Raw genomic sequence first — 14,498 nt, forward strand, 5'->3', positions numbered from 1 at the left:
ATCCTGCTCCCCCCCATTTTATTAAGAAATAATTGACATAGATCAGTATATAAGGTTTAAGGTGTACAGTATGATGGTTTGATTAATGATTTTCATTTTTTAAAACAATTAATTATAAATTCCTTTTTATAAAAGGTTAAAGGCACAGTGAAACAACGAATATTTGCACTTCATCATTTTAGAACTCAAAATAATTCAGAAAGCAAACTAATTCAGGTGGCCAGCACCTCATTTGTCCTGTAGGTGGCAAAATTATCCCAAGAGGAACCCAGGAACAGGCTGTATAATTGCTGCACTGAAGTTAATGGTGGTAGATGACTTTTTAAAGCTTTTCTTAAAATCTAGGTTTTAAGATTTTGAAGTTTTTTCAGGTTCAAGTTTTACAGATTTAAAGATGCCTTTTATGTTGCTCTGAACTAACAAAGATTTATTTTCTGGACAGAAAAGATTTATTTTCTGGACCATCGGTACTAATGCTCAGAAATATAGTTTTATTTTTTAGGGACTAGATTTCCAGCCTGATTATCTCTGAAAAATTCCTCTCTTTTTACATTTGTTGTCCAGCGGGTTTTGCTTTATCGGATGATCTATCCAAATTGCAGGACAAGAGCTTGTGAAACTAAAAATCTGTTCTTACTTGTCTGCAGCCATGAAAAGCAAGCTTGAAGTCTATATCTAAAAGGGAGGGAATAGGCCCTCTAGATTTTGGCTGGTTTTTACATTTTTCTAATTACCTCACAGTAGATAGCAGAATAGTAATAAGCAAGCTTTAAAGAAGGAATGGACAATTTATTATAAAAAAATTGGAGGCACCATGATTATGACTACGTTTATGTGTAAGGAACAAAGTTTATAAATGATGACAATTAGAAAGCTAACTACAGCCAAATAGTTTATCCTCAATTGTTATCAGTACTCTTCATAGCTTCCTTTGCTTGCTTACAATACAGAGACGTCATTCTACATCCTGGATTCGTCATTGAAGAGCCAGATATGAAAAATAGGACCATCAGATAACTACTAGTGGCAAGCACTGAATACACAGTTATTTGAAGAAGTAAGACTAAATGGAGAATAGAAGGGAGAGAGTATAATATGTTACACCAATATGTTCTGCAAATGCTGCCAAAGTATGACTTTTAAAAATAGAGAATGGGAAGAGCAACTGAAAAGGTTTTGTTTCAGTTATCATACTGGTGGTGGTTGTATTAGCATTGTTATTCTGAGGCTGCTGCATGTGTAAGGTAAATAAAGGAAATGAATAACTGTGGGATATTCTAACTCTATCATGCCCCATGTCCTTGAAAACCAGGATTCTTATAGTTGTAGTAGAAAGGATTAAGTAAAAGCTTGTACTCAATTTAATTTGGAAGTTTCACAATAAACTCACAAAGTGTTTTATCTTAGAAAAAATAGGGATTTCCTAGCTTTCTCCTAGAATCAATGGCCAATCCAATAGCAATGAGCATTCTTTGAACCTTAATTATGGTTTTGAAATACCATTTCTCACTGAAAGTAACCAGGCTTCCTAGAGAAATGGCTCATTCTAGGTCTGGGGCATGAAGCTTCTAAGTTGAGCCTGGAATATCTTGTCTTCCAAGATAGCAAAGAAGCTAATAAAGACAGCTCATGTAGTGTCAAAATGATTCAGAGAAAACTTGATGAGGCACCCAATGGCCAAAGATGGGACAATTTGAACTCCAATAAGGTAATATTTGAATTGGTTGAAGCCTATCAAATATGTTTGAATCCATGAGTTCGTAACGCTGAAAAAAGAAGTGATCTCTGGAAGGTAACAGGAATCAAGTTTATTATCTTGAAAATCAGTAAATGAAGGGAAAATACAAATAATTACTTTCCCTTTCCTATACAAACTTTTTTTTTTCCTATACAAACTTAACCACTGGTTAACCAAATAATAGATGTGAGGAAACATTTCTTTATAAAAATGTTCCAGCTAATAAATGAAAGAGAAATGATAGAATATCCTCCAACTCACAATAAATCAATGGATCCAGACAATAAGTATCAATTTCAGCTGACATCACAGAAAGAGAGAACCAGACACAGTGTACCCTCTGATGAAAGAACACACCATCAACTATAGTTTGCCAAATAGGATTGAACCTGAGTGTATTCAAACATCTGGATCCATGTGTCAATATCCAGAGGAAAGAGGAACATGCTGAGTTGCACCATGAGTATGCAATCAGCAAAATACAGATTGTGGGAAACTCTATAGGTCATAAGATCAAGTTCTTCAGGAAACTCCAAGGAAAAGAAAAGGAGAACTTATGGATTAAAAAGATGTAAAAGATATAGCCAATAAAACAATTTTAAATGGATAAGATTGAAATATAGTGTGTAGAGATACACACTTGGGTAATAATAAAGAAATCCAAGGAAGTGATTACAATGGCTATCACTGTAGTGGTTACTTCTGTGGAGTTTGAGAAGATGGTTGATAACTGCAACTGGACACACAGAAGACAGAATGGCTGGCAGAATTCTAAAACAGTGTTTCCTTAGAATGATGTAAAAAGCTACATTTTGTTTGGTTTAAAGTATTTATATTTTATGTTTTTTCTAAAGAATAAAAGTAAAAAAAAAAAATCAAAGCCCTTAGGGTTTTCCACTAAAAATTATAGATGTGAACACTTCTACTATAAATATCAGCCGAAGGTTCTTAAGAAATTGCCTATATTATAGAAATATTTCTAAATGATAAGCTACAAATATTTGAAAAATATAATATTAAATTCTTATTGTGCATAGTTACAAAAAGTCAAAGAATTAAGTATACATTCCTAACACAAAATTTATTTTGTTACAGTATTATGTTTTATAATTTGGTTAAGTGGACTTTGTTGACCTGCAAAATTTTCCTCTCCTACTCCAATACAAGGCTACTCATATTATTTTATTAGAGATTAGATAAGCACTAGAACAGAATATCTGTACTTGGTTTCACCCCGCATCTTTTTATATAGAACAAAGATTAGTTATCTTGCCCAATCATGACAGTAGTTACTAATATATAGCATTACACACAGTATCATCCAATTTGCAAAAAAAGATCCTTCACCCACATATCCTGCCTTATGTTCTCTTCCACATATTAATGGCTGATAGAGGCTATTTTTTGTTGTTAAGTGTCTAAAAAACTCAAGAATGTAAAACAGATTTAAGCCATCAAAATGAAAGCAATCTTAAAATGCAATATAATTATAAACATGAACAAACATATAACTGTGTTGTACATTTTTGCCCACTGAACATTGACGATTTCCCTCCAATTGTTCAAGCAGCATCTGAACACATGGTGCAACTGTACGGTCTCCTTCCCTTTCCTTTTAATAAAATTATGTGGTGTTTGAGTGATTCACATATTCCAGAAGTGACCGGTCTAAGACCCTTCGGATAAGAGCTTCCTCAATTATATTAAAATCCTACAACAAAGAAAAATAATTAGAAACATACAATCAGAGATGATAGTTTTCAGCACCTGGAGGATAAGAGTCAAGGCAATGCCTCATTTTGCAGGAAAATAGAGCCCTGAATTTAGTGACCTGTCCAAGTTTCCACAAAAACTGTCATAAACCCCAGGACTTTTTTTTGGGGCTAGTGCATTTTCTACTTCATTTTACTACCTAGTAATTAACTAGTTATTGTTATTATTATTATCACAGTCTTGATTTGGAATTTAAATTAGTAATTTTTAGTCAACATTATAAATCATGGTCAGGGTGCCATGTTCCAAATAAACATGTAATATGGAGTAAAATTAAGACATTCTCCTAGAATTCACCAATCCCAGTAGTAATACTAAATCTCTATTTCTGAAAAATATGTTGAGTGCAAAGCTCTTTTTTCCTTGCCTCCCTATGGTCAAAATGGCTTTCAAAACATTAGGTCAGCACATGCTGTAAATTAAACAAAAACTATTAAGAGCCCTATTCTCTGCAATCAATCTCTTCTTCTGCAATAAATCAAAAAAAAAGAAAGAAAAAGAAAAATCTATTGGAAATCCATTCTAAAACATAAGAGCATAAAGGCAAATCAACAACATCCAAAGAAAAGCCATATAGTCTAGAGGAACACAAGATCTGGACTGAATCCTGGCTTTTTCCTAGGCAATTTATTAATCTTTGAGCTTCAGATGTTTCACAGCTCAGCGAGGATAGTAACACAATATTTACTTCACCAAAGTTGCTGTAAGGAATAACATGAGATAATACACTTAAAGTGCATAGTATAGTGGCTGGTAGCTTGGGAAACCAAAAAATCAAAACAAATAATACTGCTTCCACCTCACTTCCACATCCAAAAATACTGTTTTGAGTGGGTTGAAAGTGCTCTCATCAAAATAGCTTCCTCCTGACCAGCCCTAGATCATACTTTGGAGAATCTTGAGAAGGATGGGCTGAATATGAATAGCCAGAGGAGACACGAAATCAATTTGATTTTAGAACATCTCATGGAGCTAAGGTAAAGAGGAAGCCCTATGTGTTGTAAGAAATGAGAACATATAGACCAGAACTAGCCTCTGTCAAAGGCCCCGGGTGCTTCAGAGGGCCAGGAAAGACATAATTTGAGCACTGGAGCCTCTGTTTCAGTTCAATTCTTCAAGTGGTCCTAGCACTTCCGTTTACCCTCTTCCCCATATCCAGCTGGCCAAACAGCCTTGCCCAAACTGGGCAAATCACTTTACATGCACTATCACCTTTAATCCTCACAAGAGCTTTCAAAGAAGTGTTTTTACTCTCCTCACTTAACAAATGAACAGACAGGCTCAGTGGTGAAATACTTTGCCCCTTGCCCGTGGTCACAGAATTGTGACAGAGACAGAGCTGTTACTCAAACCCAGGTCAGAACCCAAGCTCCTTATGTTGCATCTGGATAACCACAGTGGGCAGATCAGAAAGCAGGGAGCGCATTTTCAAGGGATGATCTTCAACAATGACTACATTTTATCTTAAAATTGCATGAAAAGACAGTGATCAAAATCATGTGAAAATTATATGCAAAGTAAAATTTAGCCCTTAACATTTCATGTAGTAATAATAAAATACACTATTTCACAACATGGGTTTGAGGGATTTTCCTTCCGTAACAGGCAACACCCCTTTGCTGAGAGGGACTCAGAAGATAACACATTACCCTCACATGGCAACACAGAGCAAAGTAGAACAAAGGCGACATTAACTTTTTGCTTGTTATTCTCATTCCTGATCATGGGAAATACAGTCATAAGTTAGAACTATTCATACTACATCTAACTTTTCTTCTAAAAAAAATTCTCAGGATGGGGAAGGGGGATTTGGAGGAAGGGAGGGTCCGAAGATACACACTTCCACTTACAAATAAATACTGGGAATGTAATATACAACATGAAGACTATAGTTAACACTAATGTACGGTATATTTGAAAGCTGATAAGAGGGGGCAGCTGGGTGGCTCAGTGGTTGAGCGTCTGCCTTTGGTTCAGGTCATGATCCTGGGGTCCTGGGATCGAGTCCCACATCGAGGCCCCTGCAGGGAGCCTGCTTCTTCTCCCTCTGCCTATGTCTCTGCCTCTCTCTCTGTGTCTCTCATGAATAAATAAAAAAATTTTAAAGCTGATGAGTAAGTAATTAAAATTTTAATAAAAGGGGGGGCAGCCCGGGTGGCTCAGTGGTTTAGCGCCGCCTTCAGCCCAGGGCCTGATCCTGGAGACCTGGGATTGAGTCCCATGTTGGGCTCCCAGCATGGAGCCTGCTTCTCCCTCTGCCTGTGTCTCTGCCTCTCTCTCTCTCTCTCTCTGTGTGTGTGTGTCTCTCATGAATAAATAAATACAATTTTTTTTAAAAAGGTGATACGAGAATAAATCCTAAAAGTTCTCATCACAAGGAAAAAAAAATTTTCGGTATCTATTTGAGATGATGGATGTTAACTAAAATTATTGTGGTGATCATGTCACACTATGTAAGTCAAGTCACTAGACTGTATACCTTAAACCTACATAGTGCTACATTTCAATTATTTCTCAATAAAATGGAAAGAAAAAATTCTTAATTTTTTACATTGGCCATTAGTGGGTAGTTATTGATGGGTAGTTACTGATATATGGGGATTCATGGTACTATTTTGTCTGCTTTTGTATATGTTTATAACTTTTCATAATAAATTTTTTTCAGTTTACAAAAGTTCATCAACATGAGTTTTGTGTTTAATGGAATTTAAATAAAAAATGAGGCCTATCTGTCTTACTACACTGATGATGCCATATCTGTTATTAGCAATTTAATGTACTGTAATAGCAACCAGATGCAAAACAAATTCTGAGCCATTTCATTACTGATGTGATTCTCATCTCAGCTACATAAATTTTCAACTTCATAAAAATTAAGACGATATCTACAGAGGGGACTAGAGTAAAAATTAAAATAATTTGAAAGTGAAATATAGTACCTTATACAATGACTAATTATCTAGATGAAAAAGGAAATAATTTTGTCTAAGGCAGATATAGTTTATGAACACTGTATTTTGTAATTTCTACATAATGCTAATACTTAACCTCAGGTTTGTACATATTTTTTTCTGCTATAATTTTATTTGCTTGGATTTAAAAAGATAAGCTTAACACACACCACACAGAAACATAATGTAAAAGTAAAAAAATATACTTACTATGAAATCATCATAAAACAAAGTGTGGTTGACTTGCAAATGTCTTATTAAACTGCCACTAAAGCTGCCTGGATTCTCATTAGGTAGTAAACGGCAAAGTGGACAGAACTGGAAGTAAAGAAAATCAAGAGTTCAAGAAAGAATTTAAAATAACCAGTCTCACAATTTAAAAATTAATTAACCATTCAACAAAGTGAATTTTAACTTTATGAATCTATTGGCCATTCTTCAGCATAATGTTTTAAAACTGCATAAATATTAATAATACTAACCAAATAAAATTGCATTTCTTTCTTCATATGCATTTCCTGTACTTAACAGTATAGCTATTTATTTCATATTTATCAATCTATTAGTGCAGTTAGTAGGTGTATTATAATATACCTAATTAGTTGCCTCCCTCTTGAAATACTTAATGGCTTTAAAAAATACCCTTTTTCATTTTCAAGTATTCCTAAACTCATGAGAAATTACAAAGATAATGCAAGAGGTCCTACAATTCTATCATCCAACTTCCCCAATAGTAATATCTTATAAACTGCAGTACATTATCAAAACCAGGAAACTGGCAATTAACTAGACTACAAACCTTACTTGGATTTCACCAGCTTTTCCATGAACTCAGTTTTTGGGGTATATGTACCTAGTTCTGTGAAATTTTATTACGTGTATAGATTTAAAGATTTTATTTATTATTTTAGAAAGAGAGCGTGTATGAGCAGAGGGCAGAGGGAGAGAAAGACTCTTAAGCAGACTCCATGCTAAGGGAAGAGCCTGATGCAGAGCTCCATCTCACAACCCTGAGATCATGACCTAAGCTGAAATCACAAGTTGGATGCTTAACCTACTGAGCCACTCAGGTCCCCCCACATGATAGATTTATGTAACCACAAACACAATCAAGGTACAGAACTGCTGTGTTGCTATAAAAGAACCCCTTTATGCTACCTCTTTGTCTTCTCTCCCTAAACCCTGGTATCCACTGATCTGTTCTCCACATCTAAAATTTCAACATTTTGAAAATGTTATATAAATAGAACTATACAATATTTGATCTTTTGAGATTGGCCTTTTTCACTGAGCATAATGGACCTGAGATTCATCCAGGTTGGTTTTTTTTTAAGATTTTATTTATTTATTCATGAGAGACACAAAGAGAGAGGCAGAGACAGAGGCAGAGGGAGAAGCAGACTCCCTGTGGGGAGCCTGATGTGGGACTTGATCCCAGGACTCTGGGATCACGCCCTGAGCAGAAGGCAGACGCTCAACCACTGAGCCACCCAGGTGTCCCTCATCCAGGTGGTTACATGCATCAAAAGTTCCTTTTTATTTATTGCTGAGTAGGATTCCACAGTATGGATATGCCAGTTTATCCATTTACTTTCTGAGGGACATTTGTTGCTTTGTTTTTGGCTGTTAGAAATAAAGATGCAATGAACATTGGTCTACAGATGTTTGCATAAACATGTTTTCATCTCTCTAGAATAAGTTTCCAGGAGTGTGACTGCTAAGTCATATGGTGAGTTTTATGGTTAACTCTGTAAAAAACTGCAAACTCTCTTCCAGAGTGGCTGTACCATTTTACATTCCCACCAGCAATTGAATTATAGCCAGCATTTGATATTGTCTCTCTATTTTTTTATTTCAGTCATTTTGATAGGCGTGCAGTGATATTTCATTATGGTTTTAATTTGCACATCCCTAACAGCTAGTATAAATGACTCTTTTGTTTTAAGATTTATTTATTTTAGAAAGAGAGAGAGAGAGAGTATGCATGCAAGTGAGCAGGGAAGGGGCAAAGGGAGAGACATAATCCTGAAGCAGGAGGTAGGGTTCCATCCCAGGACCCTGAGATCAAGACCTGAACCAAAGTCAGAAGCTTAATGGACTGAGCCACCCATGCGCCTTCTTTCTTTACCATATACTATTTTATTACTGCTTTATTACATTTTAACCTAGGGTTTTTTTTTAAGTTCTATTTCTTCACCATTCTCATTTTTTAAAATATGGTACTGAGTGCCAGGTACATATTAGGCATTAAATTAGGTGGTATTCTTATTTGATCCTCACAAGAACCTCATGAATTAATTATTATCCTATTTCTTTCATGAACTCAATTTCAGAAAGAAAAACAAAATTACCTTAAATTTACACCATTATAAGTATCAGAACTGGGATGAGGCCTCCTGATAAACCATTCGACATTTTTTTCATATTATAACAGTGCTTAAATTTATCTGTTTGATTGATAACATCTTCCTTTAAATTTAAATGAGGTCTTAATGTAATTCTTATTGTTTTACGGGGTTCTCAGTTTCAGTATGTTCAATATCTATACATAGTGCTACTTCTGAATTTTGCTCTAATCCATCAATATATTTTGTAATAAAATGACATCATTTAAGTTATTACTGCTTTATGGTCATTCATGATTTTCTAATGCTGTAGCTATTTTGGTTATTTGGCAAGACTGGCTATCCCAAGATAGCACTTAATCTACCCTGAGACCCCTATGTAGTAATGAGAACACAGCTGAGACCAAGAAATTTTAACAAAAAAGCAACATTAGTTTTTTTGTGATGTGAAAGAAGGAAAACAAACTATGGAAATTTGCTCACTCAGTACTCTTTATTGTGCCTCTACTATGAGCTAGGCGCCTGGAATATGGAAACCAGTAAAGATACTGTTGTGGGGCAGCCCGGGTGGCTCAGTGGTTTAGCACCGCCTTCACCCAGGGGTATGATCCTGGAGATCTGGGATCAAGTCCCACATCAGGCTCCCTATGGAGCCTGCATGGAGCCTGCTTCTCCCTCTGCCTGTGTCTCTGCTTCTCTCTCTCTGTGTCTCTCATGAATGAATGAATAAATAAATAAATAAATAAATAAATAAATAAATAAATAAATAAAATCAGTCTTAAAAAAAAAAAAAGATACCGTTGTGTTGTGTGGCCTGTGAAGTCAGAGAGCCCTCAAATCCCAGCACCAGCTCTTATTAGCTGTGTGACTGACCTTCAGCACATGAATATCCCTCTTCTGTGAAGTGCAAATACCACCACCTAACTTGTAGAGTAGGTATGATGTTTAGAGATAATGTGCTCAATGTGCCAGGTACATACAAGGCATTTAAGAAACACCATATATTTCCTACTATTTGATCCTTGTTCTTGAAGAGTTGGAGTTTTGTGAGGGAAGAAACTCCATGTATCCTGTTCACTCCAGCATTCCCAGTACCTGGAAAATAGTTTCCAACTTCATCTCTGCCTCTCATGGACTTAACCTTGGAAGTAATTAATCTTATCCTGCAAAATGAGAATTATTTCTGCTTTGCAGAGCTGTTTGTATATTTAAAAGATGTCACTTAACATTAGGAAGCTCAGTCATTATATTAGCTTGGTCCCTGGCACAAATACTAAATGGTTGCTATTGTTGTCTCATGAGCAGATACTTTTCAATACTGCACAGCAAGTGCTATACCCAAGATGTGACATTATTATATATTCAAGTGTTATACTCAGAAAGACAGTTTGAGACCTAAAAAAGGAATCATTAATTTTGCCCAGGTAATCAGGAAAGGCTTTAGCCAAGCTGCTGGTACTGAAATTTGTCTGGAAGAATGAGCCAGCGATGCCAGAGTGAGGAGCATCACAGGCAGAGAAATCAATTTGGGAAAAGTCAAGAGACCCTTAATGGACAGGCCTGCTTAGGGAATGGGAAAAGCTTTGGAAAGGTGAAAGTAAGGCATGTTGGGGCAAGCAGTAGAAGATGATTTTGGAAGGCTAAGTTGGAACCAGTTTTGCTCAATAGATATTTGAGCACCTATTGTGGTTTCTGTATGCCCCCGTGTCAAGAGTCAGAGGTACAGAGATGCTAAGCGCTGGCCTAACATTAAGGACCTTCAACATCTAGTGAAGGAGAAAGATACAAAAAACCTGGAACTTTAAGCAAAGTAGTTTTGGTTTTTAGTCTGATGTTAATAGGAGCTAGTAGCGACTTTGGTCTTCTGCCATACATAAAATTTAGTTGTGTAACTCAAGAGATTTCTTCCAGGACAATGAAAAAGAACAGGTGAACATCTATTCTATTCTCAAGATTTGTGTCTTAAATTGAGGGATCTAATCTGAGGGAAGAGAGGGTAAGCACAGGAAGGAGAAAGAAGTGGTAAGAGACTGACTAATCATCACCAAGTACCTAGGTGTTCACCTAAACTCTCCCAAACGTTGTCAATTTGCTAACATCAGCTTATCCTTTATTATGCGCCTCAACTCAATGCTCCGAGGCCATGATACTCATATTAGGAATCAATCAATGCACCGTATACATTCAAAAGATGCTGGCCTCATCTCAGTATTGACTTTATCTGATGGTGAACTCTGCGGGTGAAAAACAGCCACCATATCAGAAGCTACCACCGACTTTAATCCTTCAGAGTATCTATTACAAGGGACACCCAGCTCTATCTGTGGTTTAGATTAACTTCCACAGCAACCATCTGATGGAAAGTGCCATTTGGGGAAGAAATTTAAAATTCCTGAATCCAAAAAAAGAGAAAAGAGACGTACACTGAAAATAATTGCAGGCAAATATGTAACCAAGATTAAGGTACCAGATTGCACATCTAATTTAGCAAGTCTATAAGCAAATTTAATAGAAATTTTTCTTTCTTCCAAAACATTTATGCACACATACTCCCACCGCCCCGTCGAGTCACAGATATTCTAAATACCCACAGAAATAAACCACTGTTGGGGCATGTGGCTCAGGCTTCAGTCACCATAGTTTATATTCCAAACCAATAAAAATCTTATCTCTTCCCTTAAGGAATAAATCTCAGGAGCAAGGCAGAAAATAAGAGACTACTGGCACCTTTGAAATTGGGTGAATGGAATTATGCTTTCCCTTTAACATCTTATTTTTCATAATCACTATATCCTCCTATGCACAAGGCTCTCTGCCAACAGGTGGGCAGGCAACAAAGAAGTCAAGTTCCATGACTTCGTGAACCTGATAACTTACAGGGAAAGACAGATGTGAAACAAAAACACAATTACAAATTGTAATAAATAGAAAGAAAGAAAGAAAGAAAGAAAGAAAGAAAGAGAAAGAAAGAAAGAAAGAGGAGAGAAGCAGGAGCCGAAAGTAATTTGGATGTCAGGGAGGGCTTCCCTGAGGAAGTGAGATGCAAGCAGAGTTCTAAAGGATACTTTTATGAGCCAACCACTGAAAGAAAGGGCACTCTGGGCAGAGAGAAGAGCCAGAAAGTATGGCTCCTGCTGAAACATCTTTCCTTCACAGGACAAAATACCAAATTTTCCTCAAAAGTGGACTAACAATTCAATCTGACGCATGCTGCTTACATAATCGGCCTCCTCTGAGTTTGATATTCCACAGATACAAATTTTCAAAAAATAAAGCATGGCAGGCATGCCTAGGTGGCTTAGTTGGTTAAGCCTCCGATGCCTGGTTTCAGCTCAGGTCATGACCCTGAGATCCTGGGGTAGAGCTGGTGTTGGCTCTGAGCTCAGGGAGGACGTCTGCTTCTCTGCCTCTCCGTCTGCCTCTCCCTCCTGCTTACACACACACACACACACACACTCTCTCTCTCTCTCTCTCTCTCTCTCTCCCCCCCTCTTTTTTCAAATAAATAAATAAATCTTAAAAAAAAAACAAAACGTGGTAGAATTATAATCACTATGTGACAAAAGGGAGCTGTTGGTTCTTAAAAATGCACGTACGTCAAAATTCCTTGATGTCCTTAACCTACTACCCAAGTGTTGAGCAACTCAGAGAGAAAAGATTAGTTGCTCCTGGTTTGATGTCTGAATTATCTAATTTTATCTCAAAGGCAGAATCATTTGCTCAAATCTCTAACTGCCATGAAACTTCTTACATCAGATTAAGTCAGATGATGTCAATGATCTTATCTGTAAGCAAACTCAACAACCCAGCCCATCAAAGCACTAATTCCTTGCTGACTTCCACACCAATCCAGAACCAGTCTTGGACTTAGGACTTCTCCCAGGGTGTTTTCACCTATGTCCCCCCATTAGGGATCCCCAGGCATGTGAATGCAAACCCCAGTTATGCCACATTATCTACTTCCAGCGTTTTCATAACCAAAGTGTATATCCTGAATTCTAGGGGCTCTAGATCCTTCAGAGTGACATGTAGCTTGAGTTTCTACTCAAGCACAAAACATTAACAGGAACCCTAAACGTCTTCTGTTCTAGTGACCACTTCTAGACAGCCCTCGTACATTACAGAACCACAGATTTTGTGAACAATGTGCTCCTGCCTCAAGGTCACAATAGCATCCTGGTCTTTTGAAATTTACTAACACTTCCCCTACCTCTTCCAGCTTGGGTTCCCCAACTGTGAGAGTACATGGCTTCTTCGAAATCGCCACTAGCCTTGGTTTCATGTAGTTGCGCAAGTGGTAGTAGCCCACCATTATCACCTGACTCATTTACTGCTACCCTGTGAAAAGGGCATCATTATCACCTCCATTTTACAAATGATGAAACAGAGGCAAAGACATTAGTGGAATTTGCTGAGATTGGCACCAAAGTTTATCTCCTCCAAAGCCTAGGCTTTTAACTATAAAATTCTACGGGCAATCTGATTCCACCATTCCTGGTTTATTTCTGCCCAACTTTCCTCAACGACTTCTATCACCTCTGAATCAAGGAAGACCTAGCTTCCACGAGCCACCTTCACTCTGATGGCCAAACTGAGCAGCACAGGGGCTAGATTTCTGCTGGAGCACGCACACAGTACCAATGGATAGACCTGCCCCAGACTGCTGCTGTAATAGAGCCCAAGACCATGGTCCAAAGCACCTGGTGTTCCTCCAGCCAGAGCAGCACCTGGATTCTAGTGGTTAGGGCTCAGGTTGCGTGGATAATGCCACCTTTGGGTTGCTAGAAGACAAAGAAGCACTTAGAAATCAGTATATGGTTGCTATTATTATACCATCCTAACACTTTCTTCTAACATCCTCTAGCTCCCGGGGACCTATCATAAAACAGCTCCATAGTCGGGTTCCTTCCACAGAGAAACTTGAGCAGTAAAAGCCCAGGATAATCTCCCCTGCTCTCCCAACACATACCAAGCCATTCCAAGAGCTAAAACCTCTAAACTATTAGGATCAATAACAAGTATCTTTGACTTTACTGTGTGGCTTTTCTTGTGAACTTGCTAGTAGAGCACAGGGGTTCACTATATTCTGGAGCTAGACTATCATGTTCAGATTGTGGCTCAGCTACTTATCAGCTAGCTATGTGACCTTACAGGACATAGTTAACCCCCCTGAGCCTCAACTTATCATTTGTAAAATGGAGGTAATCACACCTATCTTCTAGGATTGTTGTGAGAACTATCCTTGTTTGTAAATTATCTATCTTTCTAATATAACTATGGTTCAATCTCATCACTTTTCAAGAGGATTTCACAGAAAAATAAGCCCCTTAAAACTAAAAAAAAAAAAAAACACAAAGCAAAACTCATATCTCTATAAATGACACACATACACTTATATGCCTGTGTATGTAGATATACACATGCACATACATATATACAGATATACACATATATATTTATAAAATTAAACTAAAACAAAATTCAAAATAATCTTCAAGGTATCATTTTATTTCAGCAAAGCCTTTTATTTTAATTTTAAACTAAATGTACCCAATATTAACCAGGTTAAGGTGAAAGTGGTTTACCCCTAAATTGCTAACACGAATATAAACTGACTCAATCTTTTTGGAATGCATTTAGAAGTCTATTTCAAGAGCTATTAAAAAGTTTGTACTTTCTTGGTCCCAGAAA

The 14,498-nt window shown here is 37.0% G+C and overlaps 1 protein-coding gene across 2 annotated transcripts in view; it reads right to left on the minus strand.

Moving 5' to 3' along the window:
- Positions 1-1,793: 1,793 nt before the first annotated feature.
- The window catches only part of RNF125 (ring finger protein 125), a 34,952-nt gene continuing 22,247 nt past the window's right edge, over positions 1,794-14,498 (minus strand). The window contains exons 5-6 of one of the 2 annotated variants that reach the window (XM_055324288.1): positions 6,673-6,780; positions 1,794-3,449 (exon numbers count right to left, since the gene is read on the minus strand). In XM_055324288.1, the coding sequence (XP_055180263.1) occupies positions 3,363-3,449; positions 6,673-6,780 (195 nt within the window). In that variant the 3' untranslated portion in view covers positions 1,794-3,362. The remainder of the gene's footprint in view (positions 3,450-6,672; positions 6,781-14,498) is intronic. The other variant, XM_055324289.1, reaches the window with a different exon arrangement.

The sequence above is a fragment of the Nyctereutes procyonoides genome, unplaced genomic scaffold (assembly GCF_905146905.1).
Source record: "Nyctereutes procyonoides isolate TBG_1078 unplaced genomic scaffold, NYPRO_anot_genome, whole genome shotgun sequence".
NCBI classification, from domain to species: domain Eukaryota; kingdom Metazoa; phylum Chordata; class Mammalia; order Carnivora; family Canidae; genus Nyctereutes; species Nyctereutes procyonoides.